Source organism: Schistocerca piceifrons, chromosome 3, assembly GCF_021461385.2.
Source record: "Schistocerca piceifrons isolate TAMUIC-IGC-003096 chromosome 3, iqSchPice1.1, whole genome shotgun sequence".
NCBI lineage: Eukaryota > Metazoa > Arthropoda > Insecta > Orthoptera > Acrididae > Schistocerca > Schistocerca piceifrons.
Genome location: NC_060140.1, coordinates 911,891,762 through 911,913,083, shown reverse-complemented (window position 1 = coordinate 911,913,083; position 21,322 = coordinate 911,891,762). Strand labels below are relative to the sequence as shown.

Genomic DNA, 21,322 nt, shown 5'->3' with positions numbered 1-21,322 from the left:
GAATAAAAATGGGGTTGGCAGTAGAAGGTGTTATTATGACCTATGAAAAGGTAGTAGTAGTAGTAGTAGTAGTAGTACAGGGTCATCTATATTGCTGTTTTTTAGAATTTGTGAATTGTGAGTCACATCACAATTAAATAAATGGCAAATGCATTAGTTACCTTGCTTTATCTGATACCCTTTTGTACTGAAAATAAATGTGAGTGCTTAAGAACTTTTTTGTGCACTGTTAATATTTGCAATCAAACTGCACTACACAAAACTGGCTGAACAAAGGGAAATAATCATTTTTGTGTTAAAAATTTCTTGGGCATTTGTTCTCCTCACATGCAAATACCAGTTGCTGATGAATAGGTTAGAAGAGTGTGAGAAGGAGGGGTGAAGAGGATGGCAGCAAGAAGGAGAAGAAAATTATTCTGCAACTAGAAAGTAACTTTTTCTGTTACAGGTGATCTCTAATTAGTGTCTGCTGTGGTGCTCAACACGATCAAGATTATAGTTATAATTCACTTCTTTCCCTTAAATTTTGCAAGTAATCAGCAAACTACGATACTCTGTGTAGATTTATAGTTATTATGTGAATGACAGCTGGTTATTTCAGATCTTTACAGCACACCATTCCCTGGAAACTGGATCATTATTATTCACTGGGTGAAAATCAGTCAGATCATAGAAAACCATAACTTGTTTCCTTCTGTACTCTCTTTTTCTTATGGTTGGTATTGTTTTTCTGCTTTGTACACATTCCCTTCATTTGCAGTACACTCTGCTGACATAGCCTATCATCTTTTCTGTCTATACCCATGCCCATAAAATATTTTCCTTAAAAGACAGATGTAATTTTACCCAAAAGAAATGTGTCTTGCACGGCTTTAAGCATATCTAGCTTTGTTTCCTTCCCATCATCCAACACAAAAAAAATTTCACTAAGAAGCTCAGAAGAAGTGTTCATCCAAAGGTTAGCAAAGCTCTGTCTGGTTTATGTGCCTATCGCCAACTCAACACCTCAACTATTAGGTAAGTTCTTGCCTTGATTATTTAAATGATTTAAAATCACAAATAAAAAAGAAAATTTGTTTCCTTCGTATTTTCCAAGACACAACTTTATTGCGAATTTAGTTTCTCAATTACATTTAAAATCTTATTTTCACAGTTTTAAGTCAGTTTTCCTTTTATAGTTGGGATTCTCCACTTACTAATTTTACATTTCTCAAAATTTATTTCCCTGATCTCGTATTCCCTTATATCTTTCTCTCAGTCTCCAGCAGACGGTCTTAAGTCCTTAACTTGACTGAAATCTGTCCTGTCTGTCTGCACGTATAAATCTGCTGTCTAGTTATTACAGCTCTTTCTACCAGGCTTCTCCATTATGATCTAATACCTTACATCCTTTCCATTTATCTTCCATGCAAGCAACAGCTTATTTATAAGCTTAAAGCACAATGTTCTTGTTAACTGTACCAACAATACATTTACTATAGGCTTACTCTTTGTTAAAGCCACTTCAAGTGTGTACCTGGGACGTGTGATGGCACTTCTGTTTTTCATGCTGTATGTCAGCAATCTGGCAGACAATACTACTAGTAACCTCAGACATTTTTGCAGATGATGCAGTTACCTATAATGAAATACTCTTTGGAAGAAAACTGCAATTTAAGTGTTCAATAATGTAAAACCGTGAATTTGATAAAATACAGAAAAATTTTATCCCATGATAACAGTAGCTATGAGTAACAAGTGGAATCAGTCAACTCATACAAAAGCCTGCATGTAACATTGTGTACAGATACAAAATGGAATGATTACATTGGCTCAATGAAGGTAAAGTAGGTGGTGGATTTCAGTTCATTGGCAGGATAATGGGAAAATGTGGGCTTACAAAATGTCCCACATCAAAATGTTGCTAAGTGTATGGAACCCATGCTAACTGGGTATACTGAAAGGATACTAAGAGGGCTAGCACACACAGTCACAGGTTCATTGACCCACAGGAGAGCACAACAGAAGTGTTGAAAAACCTGAACAGGCAGAATCTACAAGATTGACACCAATTATCCTGTGAAAACCTACTTACAAAGTTTGAAGAACCAGTATTAAGTAACAAATATAAAGGTATTCTTCAGTCCCCTACATATTGATCCTATAGTGACCTCAATGACAAAATTAACTAATTACATCGTGCACATAGGTGTTTATGCTGTCATTCTTCCCAGGCTCCATACACAATTGAAATAGAATAAAACCCAAACATGTGCTATCATGCTAAGAACACTCTGCATGCAATTCACAGTGGCTTGCAGAGCATGAATGTAGATGTAGATTAAGGATGGAACACATTGTACAAAAATCTTAAGCTGTAGTTCCCCCTCTCAACCCCTTCTCTCTCTCTCTCTCTCTCTCTCTCTCTCTCTCTCTCCCCCCCCCCCCCCCCTCCCCTCTCAAATTTACAACTGCTGGAAATGAGATAATCTGACATGAATCATTCAAATTTTAATGGAAATGCCATCAGCCATAGCATTCTTGCATTGTATAATTAAGTTTACTTCAAGAACTTTCCAACTACTAAAAAAAATCCAAAACAAAAGCAAGTTCACACAACTCCTAAGACACTCAAGCCCTCTTTTGACTGAATGGTTCTTACAAACAATGGATTGTTGCAAAGCAACTTAAACATTTTTCATAGGGCACACTGAAACTTCACTACTATTTGCAAAACTTCAAACATACCACACCAGAGCCATTACACCAATAAAACAAGTAACTGAAATTGTTTCCTTTCCAGTTTTTGTTTACATGATTCCATGAAGCAACTGAACATCAAAACAAGATGTAAGCTCACTATAATTTTTGTAACAATATGACTTGGCATGTCACTGTGGTAAAATATTGTGCTCTGAACAGTGAAGTTTTAGAAACAGAATGCCATCCACTCACTAAGTTCAATGGAAAGCACACAAATTACATGCCAACAAATACAGAAGAAATCTACATCTACTCTCTGTGAATCTCTATAGTGTGTTTGTAAGAACAGTAGTAACAATTTTAAACACATAAACATTGTGTTGTGCTAGAATAATGTAGAATTGCTTGAGACATACAAAGGTATACTGGAAAGAAAACAACAACAGCCAATGTACTGCATTACCATGCAACAAAAAAGTATGAGATAAGGGAAGTACTCACCTAACCATTTGATGTAAGAGTTCAGCAATGATATAACACCACGCATATCCCAAACATATGGATATAAATCATACAACAGTTCCCTATTTGCACAGTAGGTGAGTCTTCGAAATAAGGTATTCACAGCCTTACTCATTTCATCAAGTTTTGCTGCCCTTTCTAACCACTCTTGTACCTGAAAAAAGACAGGGTTTTAAGTACATTCACTGCATAAGCATATGGCAAAGATTTTTAACATGTTTTTGCTTACAGAAAACAATTCCAAATGTGGCAAGTAGAATGTGCACAGTCTGTCACTACATGTGTTTAATTCCAGCACACTGTATATTTGCCCCCACTGAATGCCACAAGATTCTGAAGGAAGAAAGAAAACCTGGGTCAGAAGCCCATGTCACTTCACTGGCACAATATGTAACAGTAGGATGAAGGTGTTTGGGAAGAGACCTAATGCAGCACACTTGTTGCAAATGCTTATATAGGTTACCTCAGAAGCAAACAAAGTAGTTTAGTCACACAGATACCTCCATGCTCTCTTTACCCACTGAGGAAGTAAATGGAACGTGTACTCACACGTGGCAATGTTCTTTTGTAATCTTCTGAAAGGCCATACAGGAATACTTATGAGAAAATCTCCCACAAAGAATTGGTTTGTTTGGTTAGAACAGATCAGTGCTGGTTAGACCGTCAGCGAGAACAGTACCTCTAGTTCCTGCTACTAATAAGGTGAGTACACCGTTCACTTGTTACATATTTTTACGAGCTTCAAACAGGAGCAACTTATTTTCAGTTATCTGGGTAGTTACTAGTATATTTTTGTAATTTCTTGCGTGTTTGAGTGCTTACTAGGAACAACCTTTTATTGGAATAACAGTGTAGTGTACAGTACCGCCGTTGTATTGTAAAGGCCTCTTATTGTAAAGGCTTTTGTTTGTTTGCTTAGAACAGCTCAGTGTTTGTTAGACCGTCAGCGAGAGCAGCACCGCTAGTTCCTGCTACTAATAAGGCGAGTACACCATTCAATTGTTACATATTTTTACGAGCTTCAAACAGGAGCGACTGCAGTAATGGATGGGAACCGTGATTCTTGTGTACAGATGTGAGCTGGGTTGGCGACCCTTCGCTCACAGCTCCAGACTGCTTTGGCTTCCATCACACAGCTTGAGGCTGCTGCCAAGGGGTGTCACTGTGAGGGATCGAATGCGAGGAACGTCGAACACGTCCCACTTTTCCTCCGATCAGTCCACTGCTGTGACCGCTCCAGGTACTGCCTGCACTAAGGTTGACCCCTCACCCTTGGTCGAGTGGGAGATCATTCCAAAGGCTGGCAGGCAGTACAAAACTTTACAAGGGGCCAATCGTAGGGCCTCCCTGGTTCATTTGACAAACTGGTTTCAAGCGTTATCTGTGGCTGATGATGTCTCTGAGCTGAATGCAGTCGTCCACCCTGTTCCAGAGGAAGCTTCTTCGCCCGCAAGGCCTGGGCATTCACAGAGGGTGGGTTTGCTGGTAGTTGGGAGCTCCAACATTAGGCGCGTAATGGGGACCCATAGGAACATGGCTGCCATGGAGGGGACGGAAGCCAGTGTGCACTCTGTGTGCATTCCGGGGGGGGAGTCATTCCGGATGTGGAAAGGGTGCTTCCGGATGCCATGAAGAGTACAGGGTGCAGCCAACTGCAGGTGGTGGCTCATGTTGGTACCAATGACATGTGTCGCATTGGATCGGAGCAGATTCTGTCTGGTTTCGGGCGACTAGCAGAAACAGTAAAGACTGCCAGTCTTATTTCTGAGATTAAGGCGGAGCTCCCATCTGCAGCATCGCCGATATAACCGACTGTGGTCCTTTGGTGCAGAGCCGAGTGGAGTGTCTGAATCAGAGGCCCAAGCGGTTCTGTGACCATGTAGGCTGCAGATTACTTGATTTGCACCATCGGGTGGTGGATTTCCGGGTTCCACTTAATAGGTCAGGCCGGTATTACACTATCAAATTTCTTTGTCAAGTATCTTTGTCAAAGATATTTGATGGTGTAATAGAAACTTTGTCAAATGCCGTCCAATGTTTGATCAAATCTAGGGCCTCGCTGTAGATTTGATCAAAGAAATCGCTTGTCTTCTGTTCACTGCAATGTAACATGTTACCGCACGGAGCACTAGCATCGCTACAGCGTTCTGTCGTCTGTAGTGTTTTTATAAACATTGCCGGTAAATACAACTGGTGTGTGCCGACAACTACAAAATTAATAGAGATTTATGAAGCTGATGAGGCGCTTTACAAAGTTAGGCACCGTGCACACAAAAATAGATTAAGAAGATTGGAGACCTGACCTGACCTAACATAACCCTCTCCTGTAGCAAGGAATCGGAGTGTTACAGTGAGCCTGTCTTCTGAAGATGTAGCAGTTCTTAAGTGAATATTGAGCTTTGTGATATGAGGATACACTTCACTGAGCACATACAGAAATGTATGCTCATCCATTCTTAAGTAACTGATGTACAACTTGACGTCTTCCACTGTAAGATCACATAACAAGTTTTGTTGAATGCTTTTATTGTGTCATCGTAAAACCCATGGCTTCACCCAGATTAGATTAGTTTCTCATTCCATAGATCCACGCTGAGGAGATCCTCGTGGATGTGGAACATGTCAATTTTTTTTTTAAGCTGAAATAACAATACTAATAGTATGAATAAATACAATACATCATTTGTTTCTATTAAAAATTTCATTAATGGAGTAGGAGTTGGCCACTAGTAAGTCTTTCAGGCTCCTTTTAAGCTGATCTTTATTTGTAACTAAATTTTTTATGTTTGCTGGCAAACTATTGAAGATGAGTGTTCCTGAGTAGTGGACCCCTTTTTGAACTGAAGTAAGTGCTTTTAAGTCCTTGTGCAGATCACTTTTGTTCCTGATATTGTATGTATGAACTGAGTTGTGTGTTGGAAAAAGAGATATATTATTTAGGACAAATTTCATTAATGAGTAAATATACTGAGAGGCAGTAGTTAGTATATCCAGTTCTTTGAAGAGGTTTCTGTAGGACGTCCGTGTATTTACTCCACAAATAATACATATGACACGTTTTTGGACTCAGAGAACTTTTGTTTGACTTGAAGAGTTACCCCAAAATATTATACCATATGACATTATGGAATGAAAGTAGGCAAAGTATGCAAGCTTTTCCATTTTTATGTTGCCTATGTCTGCTAACACTCGAATTGCAAATACAGATTTGTTAAGGCGTTTCTACAGTTCTGTGGTGTGCTCCTCCCAACTGAATTTATTATCAAGTAGTAATCCCAGGAATTTAAGACTGTCAACCTCGTATGTTTGGTTCCTTTCTTCCCCCCACTTCTTTCCTGCATGTGCACAGAATGAAATTGCAGTATGTGCAACTGCTGCGGTTAATTACAAGTTGTTGTTAGCCATCTTGAACTTTGACAAAAAATTTGATGACAATGTAATACCCCTTCTAGCGCTACGTCAAAGATCTTTGTCAAATATATTTGATGGAATATTTGATCACAGCTTTGACAAAGAAATATGATAGTGTAATACCGGCCTCAGGAGTCCACTACACACAGGAGGTGGCTACACGGGTAACGGGGGCTGTGTGGAAGGGACTGGGCAGTTTTTTAGGTTAGAGGGTCTCAGGGAACCACAGAAGGAACGTCTGCCTATAGGTGGGCAGGTAAACACAGTAAGGTAGTTGTAGAAACGATTGGTATTGTAGTTGTTAATTGTCGTAGCTGTGTTGGGAAAGAACCAGAGCTCCAAGCCCTAATAGAAAGCACTGGAGCTCAAATAGTGGTAGCTACAGAGAGCTGGCTAAAGCCGGAAATAAGTTCTGCCAAAATTTTTTCAAACGATATAACAGTATTCAGAAAGGATGGATTAAATACAGTTGGTGGTGGAGTATTTATTGCTGTCAGAGGTAGTTTGCCTCATAGCAAAATTGAAGTAGACAGTTCGTGTGAAATAGTATGGGTAGAGGTTATACCTGGCAATCAGACTAAACTATTAATTGGATCGTTTTACTGACCCCCGACTCAGAAGATATAGTTGCTGAACAGTTCAAAGAAAACTTTAGTCTCATTTCAAATAAGTACCCCACTCATACAATTATAGTCGGTGGTGACTTTAATATACCCTCGATATGCTGGAAAAATTATACGTTTAAAGCCGGCGGCAGGCATACAACATCATCCGAAATTGTACTGACTGCTTTCTCAGAAAATTATTTTGAACAATTAGCTCATGAGCCCACTCAAAGCGTAAATGTATGCGAAAGCATACTTGACCTTTTTGCAACAAATAATCCTGGACAAATAGTGAGTATTGTGACGAATACAGGGATTGGCGACCACAAGGCAGTTGGTGCTAGGCTGAATACCGTAACACCTACAACCATCAAAAAGAAACGCAAAGTATATCTATTTAAAAAATCTGATAAAATTGCTCTTAATGCCTTTTTAAGAGACAGTCTTCGTTCCTTCTGATCTGATCATGTAAGTGTAGAAAAGTTGTGGAATGTTTTCAAAGAGATAGCATCGACAGCAATTGAGAGATATATATAACACATAAATTAAAAAGTGATGGTACTGATCCCCCATGGTACACAAAACGGGTCAAATAGTTGTTGCAGAAGCAACGAAAAAAGGATGCCAAATTTAAAAGAATGCAAAATCCCCAAGATTGGCAAAGTTTTACAGAAGTTCGAAATATGATGCATACTTCAATGCGAGATGCTTTTAGTAATTTCCACGACGAAATTCTGTCTCAAAATCTGGCAGAAAACCCGAAGAGATTCTGGTCATACATAAAGCACACCAGTGGCAAATGCAATCAATACCTTCACTGCGCGATAACAATGGTGAAGTCACTGATGACAGTGCCACTAAAGCAGAGTTATTAAACACAGTTTTCCGAAACTCCTTCACCAAAGAAAACGAAGTAAATACTCCTGAACTCCAATCAAGGACAACTGCCAAGATGAGAAACACAGAATTAGATATTCTCGGAGTAACGAAGCACCTTAAATCACTTAATAAAGGCAAGGTCTCCGGTCCTGATTGTATACCAGTGAGGTTCCTCTCAGAGTATGCTAATAAAATAGCTCCATATTTTGCAATTATATACAACCACTCGCTCACAGAAAGATCCATACCTAAAGACTGGAAAATTGCTCAAGTCACGCCAATGCCCAAAAAGGGGAGTAGGAGTAATCCGCTGAATTACAGGCCTATAACACTAACGATGATTTGCAGTTGGGTTTTGGAACGTATACTGTATTCGAAGTATTATGAAGTACCTTGCAGAAAACGATTTAGTGACACAGTCAGCACGGTTTCAGAAAATATCATTCTTGTGAAACACAACTAGCTCTTTATACTCATGAAGTAGTGAGTGCTATCGACAGGGGATGTCAAATTGATTCCAAATTTTTAGATTTCCAGAAGGCTTTCGACACCGTTCCTCACAAGCGTCTTCTAACTAAATTGCATGCCTATGGAATATTGCCTCAGTTGGGCGACTGGATTTGTGATTTCCTGTCAGAAAGGTCACAGTTCGTAGTAATAGATGGAAAGACATCGAGTAAAACAGAAGTAATATCTGGCGTTCCCCAAGGAAGTGTTATAGGCCCTCTATTGTTCCTGATCTATATTAACGACACAGGAGACAATCTGAGTAGCCGTCTTAGATTGTTTGCAGATGATGCTGTGATTTACTGTCTTGTAAAGTCATCAGACAATCAAAACGACTTGCAAAATTATTTAGATAAGATATGTGTATGATGCAAAAAGTGGCTACTGATCCTGAAGAGTACTAAAAGAAATTATAGATTACGCGATAAGTCACACAAATCTGAAGGCTGTAAATTCAACTAAATACTTAGGGATTACAATAACAAATAACCTAAATTGGAACGATCACAAAGATAATATTGTGAGTAGAGCAAACCAAAGACTGCGATTCACTAGCAGAACACTTAGAAGATGCAACAGGTCTACCAAAGAGACTGCTTACACCACACTTGTCCGCCCTATTCTGGAGTATTGCTGTGCAGTGTGGGATCAGCATCAGGTGGGACTGACGGATGACATTGAAAAAGTACAAAGAAGGGCAGGTCGTTTTGTATTATCGCAAAATAGGGGAGATAGTGTCAGAGACATGATACGTGAATTGGAGTGGCAATCATTAAAACAAAGGCGTTTTTTGTTGAGACAAGACCTTCTCACGAAATTTCTATCACGAGTTTTCTCCTCCGATTGCAAAAACATTCTGTTGGCACCCACCTACATAGGGAGAAATAATCATCATGATAAAATAAGAGAAATCAAGGCTCACAAAGAAAAATTTAAGCGCTCATTTCTCCCGCTTGCGATTCGAGAGTGGAATGGTAGATAGACAGCTTGAAGGTGGTTCACTGAACCCTCTGCCAGGCACTTTATTGTGAATAGCAGAGTAATCACGTAGATGTAGATGGTCTGTGCAAGACTATAATAATGATCTGTTGCAATTTGTATAGATGAAATTTACCCTTCAATAAAGGTGAAACATTCTGTCAAAATATACTTGAGTTTCTGCGAGCAGCTGACTAAAACTGGAATTAATATATTTGGTGCTTTTCAGGTTGACACTATAAATTCATTGTCACTATAAGGATTTTACCAGAGTTTTTTTTTAAGTTGTAAACAAAAACTTATGTTTGATGCAGGTACCAAAAACAACTGTCAATATCAATGAATTTATTATGCTTCACAAAGTGTGGAAGGAACTAAAGCTATAATCAAGATGCAAAGCAACTGACAGATCAAAAGACCCAAATAACGCAAACAAAGTTGCAAGACTAAACACAAGCAAGTATAAGGGTTTTGCAATCAAATCCTTGCAGAAGTTGTTTACACAACAAACTTTAATGGTACACGAGTATGATAAATGAGCAACTACATTATCAGCTTCAAGGAGCATCAATGGTATAATCATTATAAGTAAAAATTTGAATGTTTTAAGAAGTTACTCTAACAGCCACTCAAGTAAAGTTCCTGACAAAAAAGGTCAAACACCCACAAGACATGGTTGGATTTCAGTCTAATTCCACAGAGCACACCATCAGCGAACATGTACATCATGAAAGATAAAATTATATCTGTTAGGTACAACGGCCATCTGAGTGCACTGGTATTGTTCATGTTTAGTGTTGTTATCAGGCCTGGTATGGTATACAAAGGTGTGAACAACATCAGATGTTGCATGATCATTGTGGAGAACATGGAGTTACTGCACACTTGTGTGAGACAGTGTTACCTATACCAGACAGTGTGTGAAAGGGGCTTCATTGTGGCTGGTATAAGTATGCTGTATCCAGATTTGTGGGGCATTCAGATGTGACAGTAGCCCAATGTTAAGACTACATACAAGGGCAGGCATACTGGCCATAAATGTTCCAATCGACTACGACTAATCACCACAGAGGAGATCACCATATTATGAGCTAAAACCTTCACATCTGCACCTGCCACTTGAGAGCAAGTAATAGACTCCTAGCAACATCCATTGTTATCCCTGCGGTGAGACATGTTGTTCATTCAGAATAACATATTACCCTTCTTCATCTCAAGCCAGCAAAAAATGTCCATGTAAAAACATTTTTTATGTAGTATTTAAACAGAGAACTTCCCGCTGTGCATCCTGTGGTCTGGTGTATGTGCAGATATGGTGAAATAAGCGTGAAATTAGAAGATCGACAAGATATGATGCAGTGGGGCCTGTTATACATTGCTGCTGCAGAATGGCGTGTCTTAGAAAGCATGGAGAAAGAGGCGCTGCTGCTAATGACAACGCCCAGAAACAGCTGAAGAAATTTTAATAGAAAAATCATTCTGTTTAGAGATTCAATTCTAAGACTCACTTCAGCTGTGCTCTTCTTATTTATAAATTAATAAGTGATCTGTTCACCTGGCACTGTAATATTGCATCAAACCAGCAAAATACAGAAGAGTGATTTAAATGGTGGCTACTTCATTTCATAGCTCCAATCGTTCAAAGCTCTCTTCCAGCTCTCGACACTCTGCAAACTGCGAAGAACTCGCATGGCAAGATTTTGTGGCACTTCATTGTACATCTACTAGGTGAAGAAAATTATATAATCAATCCGAAACCTTCCAGTGTCTCTAGGTCTCTTTCACGTGTACAACCTTCTACCATGATTCTTAAACCAAATGTTAACTATAATTAAATTATGCTTTGTGTAAAATTCTACCACGTATCTTCCTCTTTCATTCATTTCCTCCAGTCCATATTCACCTACTACTTTTCCTTCTCTCCCTCTTCCCCTATCGAATTCCAGTCCCCCGTGACTATTAAATTTTCAGCTCCCTTAACAATCTGAATAATTTGTTTTATCTCATCATCATACATTTCCTCAATCTCCTCCTCATCTGTGGAACCAGCTGCCAAATAAACTTGTACTACTATGGTGGGTGTGGGCTTCTTGTCTATCTTCGCTACAATAATGCATTCACTATGCTTTTCATAGTAGCTTATCCTCATTCCTATTTTTTTTTTAACTCATTATTAAACCTACTCCTGCATCACCCATATTTGATTTTGTATTTATGGCCCTGTATTCACCAGACCAGAAGTCCTGTTCCTCTTGCCACTGAACTTCACTAATTCCCACTACATCTAACTTTAACCTATCCATTTGACATTTTAAATTTTCTAATCTACCTGCCCAATTAAGGGATATGACATTCCACGCTCTGATCCGTAGAAAGCCAGTTTTGTTTCTCCTGTTAACTACAGCTTAATGAGTAGTCCCTGTCTGGAGATCCAAGTGGGGGACTATTTTACCTCTGGAATATTTTACCCAAGAGGACGCCATCATCATTAAACCATGCCCTTGGGAAGGTGCATGCCCTCGGGAAAAATTACAGATGTCGTTTCCGCTTGCTTTCAGCCATTCGCAGTACCAGCACAGCAAGGGCATTTTGGTTGATGTTACAAGGACAGAACAGTCAATCATCCAGACCCTGCAACCACTGAAAAGGCTGCTGCCCCTCTTCAGGAACCACACTTTTGTCTGGCCTCTCAACAGATACCCCCTCCTTTGAAATTGCACCTATGGTACAGCTATCTGTATCCCCACCAATGGCAAGGTCCATAGTTCTTGGGGGGTGGTGGTGGGGAGGGGGGTATTATAATATATAGTTATAAATTTGTTTTAATTTGGAAATAACACAACAGTCCACATAGACTTATGCGTTATTTTTCCTCACAAAGTTAAGAAACTGGCCACAGTCCCAGCAATAGAACTTCAAGGATAATAAATGTGTGAAAAAATGAAACCAAAATTGTGGTAGTGTGTAAATTATTAAGCAAATATCATAAATATCATCCAGTATTCATTAACATGTTAAGTTTCACAACTACAGACTGACATGCTAAAGAAAAGGCAGGGAGGAACAGACGACTAGGCATGGAAGAATGGACAACTAAAATCAGGTTGATCATCTTACAAACTATCAGAGCACTAGTCTTTTCGGATTTAGAGAATTCACAGAAAACCTAAATATGAATTGTCAGACTGGGATATTAACTGGTGTCCCCCGAAACACAGAGGCAAGACAGGGGACAGGTGCAGATGGTATGAGATGGAAGGATCTAGGTTGCAGCAACAGCACTATGTGGATAAGCAACATGAGGAGAACTGAAAAACGAAATCAATGTTAGTTGGGCAGAATATGAGGAAATTATAATATAAGCTTGAGTAGCTAGAAATACACAGAGATGTGTAGCAGATTAAGTTTCTATTCATGAATTTTTGTAGTGTGGACCCAAAAGAACACAAATGATTCAGATGTGATACATGGCAGCTTAATAACAATTGATTTTGTTTAAGACAACGTCTTGGGATTAATATTGAAAACTGTTTCTGCAAATACTTAACATTAGCTAGAATGCCACATAATAGCTTTCTTAGCTCTCTTGATTGATAGTACATGTTCTGACAACAATGAGACTGGAAGAGTAGATGGTTTCATACTGAAGAGAACAACACATAAGGAAGCTAGTTGGGATATGACCAAGATTTTGTTAAAACCGAATAAAGGCTTGTTTTCCTATGAATTATTGCAACTCATTAAACAAATAAACATCTTTACAAGACTCTCTTATGCAAAAGAATGAGTTCACCAAAAGAATGAAACTGCCATCTCTGCAACATTGACAACATTAGGCAAGGGTCATGCAAAACATCAAACAGTATTTTCAGACAAGAGGATTTGAAAAGGCCATTAGAAACTAATTTAAACACAACAAACTTGTAAGGAAGGCAGCACACACACTTTAACATTCACACATGGAATACATAAAGTCCATAATACACATGTACGGAAAGAGTAGTAGCGACAACCAGCTTTCAGAGATGGCTATACAATATTCTGAGCATCTTAATGGATTTCGGAGTGGCAAACTACATTACAGAAGAAGCTTTAACTCTCAAGAAATCATGTACTGTTGCACAAAGCCTTACAAAAGAAGAAGCAGATATCCAGTTGTTAGATGCCTAAATGCGAAAGATAGCAAAGACTTGAACCTTTGCTCTCAATATCAAGGAGGCTGCTTCACAAACTGTAAAATGAGGAGGAGGAGTCCTTCAAAGTGCCAATATAAAAATTTACAGGGACTCCTAGCAAATGCAAACTGATCAGAAAAATGATTACACTCTCAGGAAATAAATATATGATTTGGTCACCTAAGTAACAGTTACAAAGGGAAATGTTCACAACGAAAAGCAGTGAATGTATGGTCACTATTGCGGCATTAATAACCAGTTACTTAGATGGTCTGTAAATCATATTTATAATGAATACTGTAAATTTTAATATATTATTTATACAAAAAAGAGACAGAAGTTTGATTTTATCTGCAGATGGATTGCACAGCAGCATCTGACAAGTTTCAAAGTAATTACACATTGCTATGGTAATTAGAGTCTTTGATTAAGATCATGGAATAACATATGATGTTCCATATTATTGTTGTACCAATAACACTGCTTTAAAACAACAAATGAACATACCTCTGGTTTGTTACCATGCTCTGCATCAGCCTTGTTGCGATTCTGAAGTGTAACAACATGGGCATTGCTTTTAAGCCAATTGAACTCTTGCAAAAGTTGAAGACCCTGTCCTCCATGTTCAAATGGCAAGTAGAACAAATCACATAGTAATGCAAGGTCATCCTCAGTTAACTGGTGATCACTACTGCAAACAAAATATTTCAGCTCATTGAAAACATAAATTAGCAACAAGTAGACAAGATAAACTGTAAAACTAACCAAACTTCAGGCTTTTTAATACTATGAGGGTGTCAGAAAAATAATGAGACTTTTTTTTTTGACCATGATTTCTATTCTTTGCACACATCAAGGTAGACCCCTTCAAAATAGTTACCTGTGATAGTTACACTCTGATAGAGATGCTGTTTCCCGTCCATGTAACAATTCTGGAAGGCTTCTACTGAAATAATTGGTTATGCTCTTCTGGATGTCAGACATAAGTACCAAAGTTAAGCCCTTGCATGGGCATAATAAAAAGTAGTCACAGGGCTTGTGATCCATCAAGTAGGAATGCTGAAGAACCCTTGGATGCACATGTCACCCTTTTAAAGTCTTTTGCAGACTACTCGATAAAATGTTTGATTGAAAGTGTGTACTGGAGGCACAAATTCTTTGTGTACTGTTCCCCGACTGCCGGAACAACACTAATTTGATTTTAGATTAATGTGCCACTTCCAACTATGGTATTTTTGTCTCAGAATCATATTCAAAAATCCTTTACTCATCAACTTTTATCGCAAGATCCTAGCTCCTTTAGAAGGCAGCCTGAAGATCAGTACTAAAATCCTTCAGATTGTTGTGCTTAGTTCTGATGTTTTTGGAACCTCCTCTGCATAGTTTTCAGATGCTCAAACTGTGTCAAGATTTGATGGACACTAATACATTCAAATTTAACTCACAAATGGTTATTCTCATGTCAATTGGTACTCTAACTTCAAAAAACTCTTCACTCTTTCCATACCGCTATCCATTCTTTAGCATGATTATTTCCCCCACAAACTTTGTCTTTCATTTCTTCTCCTGCTGAAAAGGAGTTGTGTCATCTGGACACTTGTACCCTGGGTGGAGAACAGTCTCCATTAGACCTTGGTAACTTTTCGAAAGTTGCAATAGTAGTTACGTCTAGCTTCACCCAAAATTTCAGCAGAACATTGGTTATACAATTGCTGGTCCACTCAATGTCTTCACTTCACACACTTTCCGATATTTAAGTATCTACTGAAACAATTTAAAACTAATACCAAGTCAAGCGCTTTATTCAACCTAACAGTTGTGTGAAAGGGGGGCAACAGTGCTATCAGATCATACAGAATGTTACCAGTCTCATTATTTTTATACCCCCCACGATAGTTAATTTTCATATTTTATACTCAATGGTTCTTCCTTGTATAAACATTTCTTTCTTTAGTACAGAAAAACGAGAGAGAAAAAATTTGAATTCCTGTACGTATTTATAGACTACAATAATTTATTGATCAGTCAGGTTATAAATACAATTGTGATCTTTACTGATCAAGAGATACTATAACAGTAAACTCAATACTATACCTGACTCTCCAGACCTTGGATTTGTTCAGTCTTGTATCACATAAATTACACTTTTGAAAATCATGGAACTCCAACCTTCAGAAATTCAAAGAGTTTTGTTAACTAGTCTCCGTAACAGTTGTAACGTAATGTGCATTAGGTTCAGCTCGCAAATTTTGGTTGAAATCAATTGTATTCTCTGAAGCACTGCTGTGTAGTACAAGTGAAACTTATATAAATAGTAATGCTCTTCACACTAGAGCTTCATTTATTGTCCACACCATCACATACGCCGCAAAATATTGCAAACCAGAAAGCTAACAACAGCATATCTGGCAGCAGAGCAACAGCAGGTGTAGCAGCCCAGCCATTGGCAGAAAGTAAGGTCTTAGTTTGAGGTATAGCAGAACTGACCCACTCTGCGCTCCACGACACAGATACCCTTGATCAGATTGTAAGCACTATACAAGATGCAGTAACTGCAGACGACTTACTTCAAATACATGTTAACTATTGTTAGCAATACTTCTGAAATTAGTGATCTACAAAAGGCTGTGTCTGAGTATGAGAAAAAGACACAGGATTTGGAAGACAAACAGTCTGCTACTACTGATGAACTAAAACAGTACTGAAAGCAAAACAGCCTGTGGGTATTCAAAGTTGTGCACGTGACCCAATACACAAAGCCCATACAGGTTGTATGTGAAAAATTAGATGTGGAAGTAAGCAAGGCAGACATTTACAAGGGCCATCGGATGGGACAAAGAGTACCAGGTGCTACTAAATCTTGATCAATAACTACAAAGTTGGTTTTGTACCAAAAAATGGTGGAGACTTTTAGCCATGGGAAAAAAATGGCAAAACCAGCGTTAACAATAAGCTGATAATCATGTAGCTGTTAAGATTACTTTTCTCTGCTGGCGGTGTTGACCCTGCAAATCATCATCCTCTTTATTTCTGCTCTGAACTGTACAATCTACATTTCATCCTTTGTAATGCAATGATTCTAGCAAGGCTTATCACGTGTTGGGACATGCATTTTTGCATTCGTGAGAGGCCACTAACAAAGAAAGAAACCCCAGAAAATTAAAAACTGACAGCATTTTGGGTGGCAAAACCATGAAAGTATCAGTTTTAAATCTTGATTTTTTTATTTATTAATTCTTCTCCAATCTCTCTCTTGAAATGAACTTCGACTGTGATAGGTAATGATGAGCACAGACATCAGGTTTAAGCACATCATCAATTGTGAGACTGTAGCACTTATTCATGCTTCTGACACCTGTTGATCTTATGGTGAGTCGATTGAGCTGTTCTTTAGGCCCACACAGTATGTATGAGCATTCGTGACAGGCTCTCTTGATGGTTTTTCTGATATTCACTTAAATGTAGGCTCAGAAACTGTGTGCTTTAAGCCCTTATGGTTCTCAGCACTTCAATATGTTCTGCTTCTCAAACTCACTCTTATTATTACATTTTCTCTTCTTTTCTTTTAAAGTCTAATAGCCACAAGGATTTCAGTAGAATCAAATCTGTTCATTATGTCAGTTCTGTTAATAACATAATATTTACATATTCATTCATCATTATCCTTTCTTCACCAATTAGGTTTACTTGCAGTAATCAGTTATACCTGACTTATCAAAACATTCTATTTATATTAGCAACAGAGTCTACTTGCTTTCCAATGCCCATACCACAATGTATTTAAAGTCGCCCGTCTTATGTAAAGTTCTACAATAATTATTCAGCTTAAAATGAATTCCAGAAAAAGTTCTAATACTTCAGTCATTAGCTACTTGGCCACTGTTCCAAGTCACTACTTGTGTAATCCATCCTTAAATTCTTTAGATATGGCAAAATAAGGATAAGCTTGACTGTATATATCACAGTTAACAATATTATGTTACGGATAGATTGTTATTCTCCATAAAGATGACGTGCTGAGTTGCAGACAAGAATGATGAAAAGGCCATTACTTTCAAGCCTTCTTCGGTTAAGAGGAACACACATATCCACGCAAGCAAGCACACCTCACACACACACATGACCACTACCCAGGTCAGACTGCAACAAAAAAGTGTTGAACAGGGAGCAACAATCACGAGCAGGGCGGGGAAGGGATAAGGACAGCAGGGTATTGGTGTTGGAAGAGGAATCACTGCTGCCTAGTGGAACATATAGGGACTCAGGTGGCAAGACCGAGCTGACAGGTACAGTTTCTGGAGGCTGTTACAATTAAGCTAACCATCTTCGTACAAGCTTCTAAACTAACTCATTAACCATCTTTAGAACACTATTCAAATCTAATCATATTACCATACAGCAAGTTAAAAATATAAAAAATTCCTTTTGTACCACAACCACATCAATTATTGTAGTTATCCGATTATAAGATGAGATTTATCACTCAAAAGATATGGGGTCATCTCATATTTGCAGATTAAAATATTGCCACTAAGGTCAACATTCTTACATTGTTTAATAGATTAATATGGGAGTGGTCTTGTATTTGGGAAATCATGGATAACCTAAATCAGGATGGCTGGATGCGGGTTTGAACCACTGTCCTCCCGAATGTGACATTTGGGACTTGCAGCACTAGTGCAAGGAATAAGCGAGAGACTATGAACCAGTCACTATAACAATTTAATGCTCTGCTTAAAACTTGACAATTTTGTGAGGAACAGGAGGAAAGAACATGAAATTTTATCAACTTACAAACTTTTAATGTATTGGAACAGGTGTGTAACAAAAGTTTTAATACATTTATGGACCCTGTAAACATACATATACGCTGCTTTTTAAGTAAAAGTAACAATCAAAGGTGAAAATCTTGTACTTCGAAAACCATTACTTGATTCTGAACCCAACTCAATATTTTATTTGGTTATGAGAAACTCTAACAATTCACCAAGTGGATTGCAAATAAGAAATTCAGTCCCAATTCGCATATTAGGATACCAGGGAAAAAGCTTACCAGCTTTTAATCAATGTTACCAGCTTTTAATCACCTTTAGAACATTATGATGAAAGAAAATTAATCCAAAATTAAATCTATAACAAATGAAATAAATCACATTAAACTCACTGCAACTGTTATCACAAGAGTAAATTACAATGGAATGTTGCGTTGTGGAGACAATACCATGACGCATTGTGGAGATTACACCAACAAATGTCACTAGATTACAGGATGAGCGAAAGTTTGAGCCTCTGACTGAATCGAGATTGTGATGTTTTATTTAGCTATTAGTTGCTATTGTTACTTATGGCCTACACTCTAGCGGATACCAGTGTCCACGATTCACTGTTGCTCAAGTGCAATACTATCGAACATGGAGGAGAAACAGTAACACCAACTTGGCTGAGAACTATGAGGAGGACAAGCAGTGGAATGTTAAACAGGCAGTAAATTTTACCATGCAGTCAACCTTCGGAATATACACTAAGTACTTTGGCTTTCTAGGGACCTCTACCACACTTAAACTGAAGTTTGCCTGAATCCATTTGAACTCAGAATCAAAATGACTTTAAAATTGGATGAATGTTCAACAATAGCATACATTTCTGCAGGAGATGCTGGAAGTCTAGATTGGAGCCAGAGGCGAACTTATGTGTTTTGTGCAACAATGTTGTCAATACTCACAGTGAGGTATGATGTGAATGACACGGGTGTCAGCCATTCGTTCTACACAGCTAATGAGAGAGCAGCGGGTGGCTGATATGTTTGGAAACAAGACAAGCGACGTGACATTTTCATGTTGATATAGAAAGGATTTGTTCAGGAAGGGATGGGAGTGGGAGGGGTGGGAGGTGAGGGGAAGCTGTGATCTCAGGTCCCACCATAACCACAACCTCGGAAATAGCAACATATTCGGAAGAAACAGCCAAATATTTGTGACAACAAAGATGTAATTTTCACAGCTGTCCTGTTAGGATGATGACGACTATGATGATTGGAAGTAATGATACTACAGATGACAGGCTAAGTAAACACAAAAGGCAGTGATGACAAAAATTATTGTAAACAATTTCTTTTTGTTTATTATATTTCTCCTTGTATTATTTAAAGTAGACAATTAATAAATGACTAAGTTTAGAATAGGTGTAATCTTAACTGTTTACACATATGGATGTAAGATTACATCAATAAAAGTTTGTAATTCTGATTAGTTGAAATATGTAAAGAAATAAATTTTCCTCAAGGAGCCTCTTTTTCCTTGGCTCCTTGAGGAAAATTTGTTCAATTGGTTCAAATGGCTCTGAGCACTATGGGACTTAACTTCTGACATCACCAGTCCCCTAGAACTTAGAACTATTTAAACCTAACCCTAAGGACATCACACACATCCATGCCCAAGGCAGGATTCGAACCTGCGACCGTAGCGGTCTCGCGGTTCCAGACTGCAGCGCCTAGAACCGTTCGGCCACCCCAGCCGGCAGGAAAATTTGTTTTTTTACATATTGCAACTAATCAGAATTACAAAGTTTAACTTCATTCACTGCCAGTTAGCATTAGCATTCTTCATACTATGATTATCCAGTCAGCTTTAATGTTCTAAAACAGTCCGCCATATTTATATTTTAAAAAATCTTTGTGATTATCTGTGAAACTTCCTTAAAATATGCTCTCAAATCATCATATTGCCAAACATTTATTCCCCCCAAATGACCAACTGTATTCTGAAGATCCTAGAGATATTTTTTGAAATTGAACATGATGGACATTTGGTAAACCTTTCTTAATAACTGTAAAATTCTATAATATGTATTATCAGCATTTCTACATCATATTCAATAATATCTACTGTCAGTATTGGTGTATGAAATCCTGTAATAATTTGTGTCACTATGTACTCCACATACATGCATGCACTGGGAATGCCTGCCATTCTCCCCTGCCACAAGGCAGTGGGCCAACATGGTCCACAGCCACAAAAACCCAAGGTGTCTCCGGTATTATTAGATATAAAATATTATATACAAATTAAGTTACTACTCTCACTGTCTGACCTTTCTATATACTTTATCACTGTTTTCTTGACAATACTAAACATAATTGTTATAACGGAGCCAAGGTAGCCCCTGAGGGCCGGCAACCCATATAACATCACACAGGACAAGGTTGTCTATGCCCAAAGGCGTGCCCAAAAGCACCACGGTAAACATCAACTATTTACACACAAGATAATGTAAACAGACATTCCGAGCACTACTTCTTGCAGGGAGAGCCCGAGCCACAGCCTGCAGGAAGTATCACTACGTTGCAACCTGACTGGCTGGAGAAGCTATTTAGGGGCTAGAACCAGGCCTGAAGTTCAGTTCACGCCGGATGCGGACCTCATGTACTGCAACCATCGAAGATTACGTCTTCATATCGGAATTGGACTGTTACTAGTGTGTGAGTGTGTTACCATGAAACTTTGTGGAAAATAAGAAGTGAACTTTTGTTTGCCTCAATTAGGAGGCTTATTTTTGTTATTGTTA

General features: G+C 38.4%; 1 protein-coding gene across 1 annotated transcript in view; it reads right to left on the bottom strand.

Moving 5' to 3' along the window:
* LOC124787878 (protein O-GlcNAcase) overlaps positions 1–21,322 on the bottom strand; it is a 158,150-nt gene that overhangs the window by 44,121 nt on the left and 92,707 nt on the right. Inside the window, exons 9-10 of the mRNA XM_047254854.1 lie at positions 14,267–14,450; positions 3,184–3,358 (exon numbers count right to left, since the gene is read on the bottom strand). Coding sequence (XP_047110810.1) covers positions 3,184–3,358; positions 14,267–14,450 — 359 coding nt within the window. The remainder of the gene's footprint in view (positions 1–3,183; positions 3,359–14,266; positions 14,451–21,322) is intronic.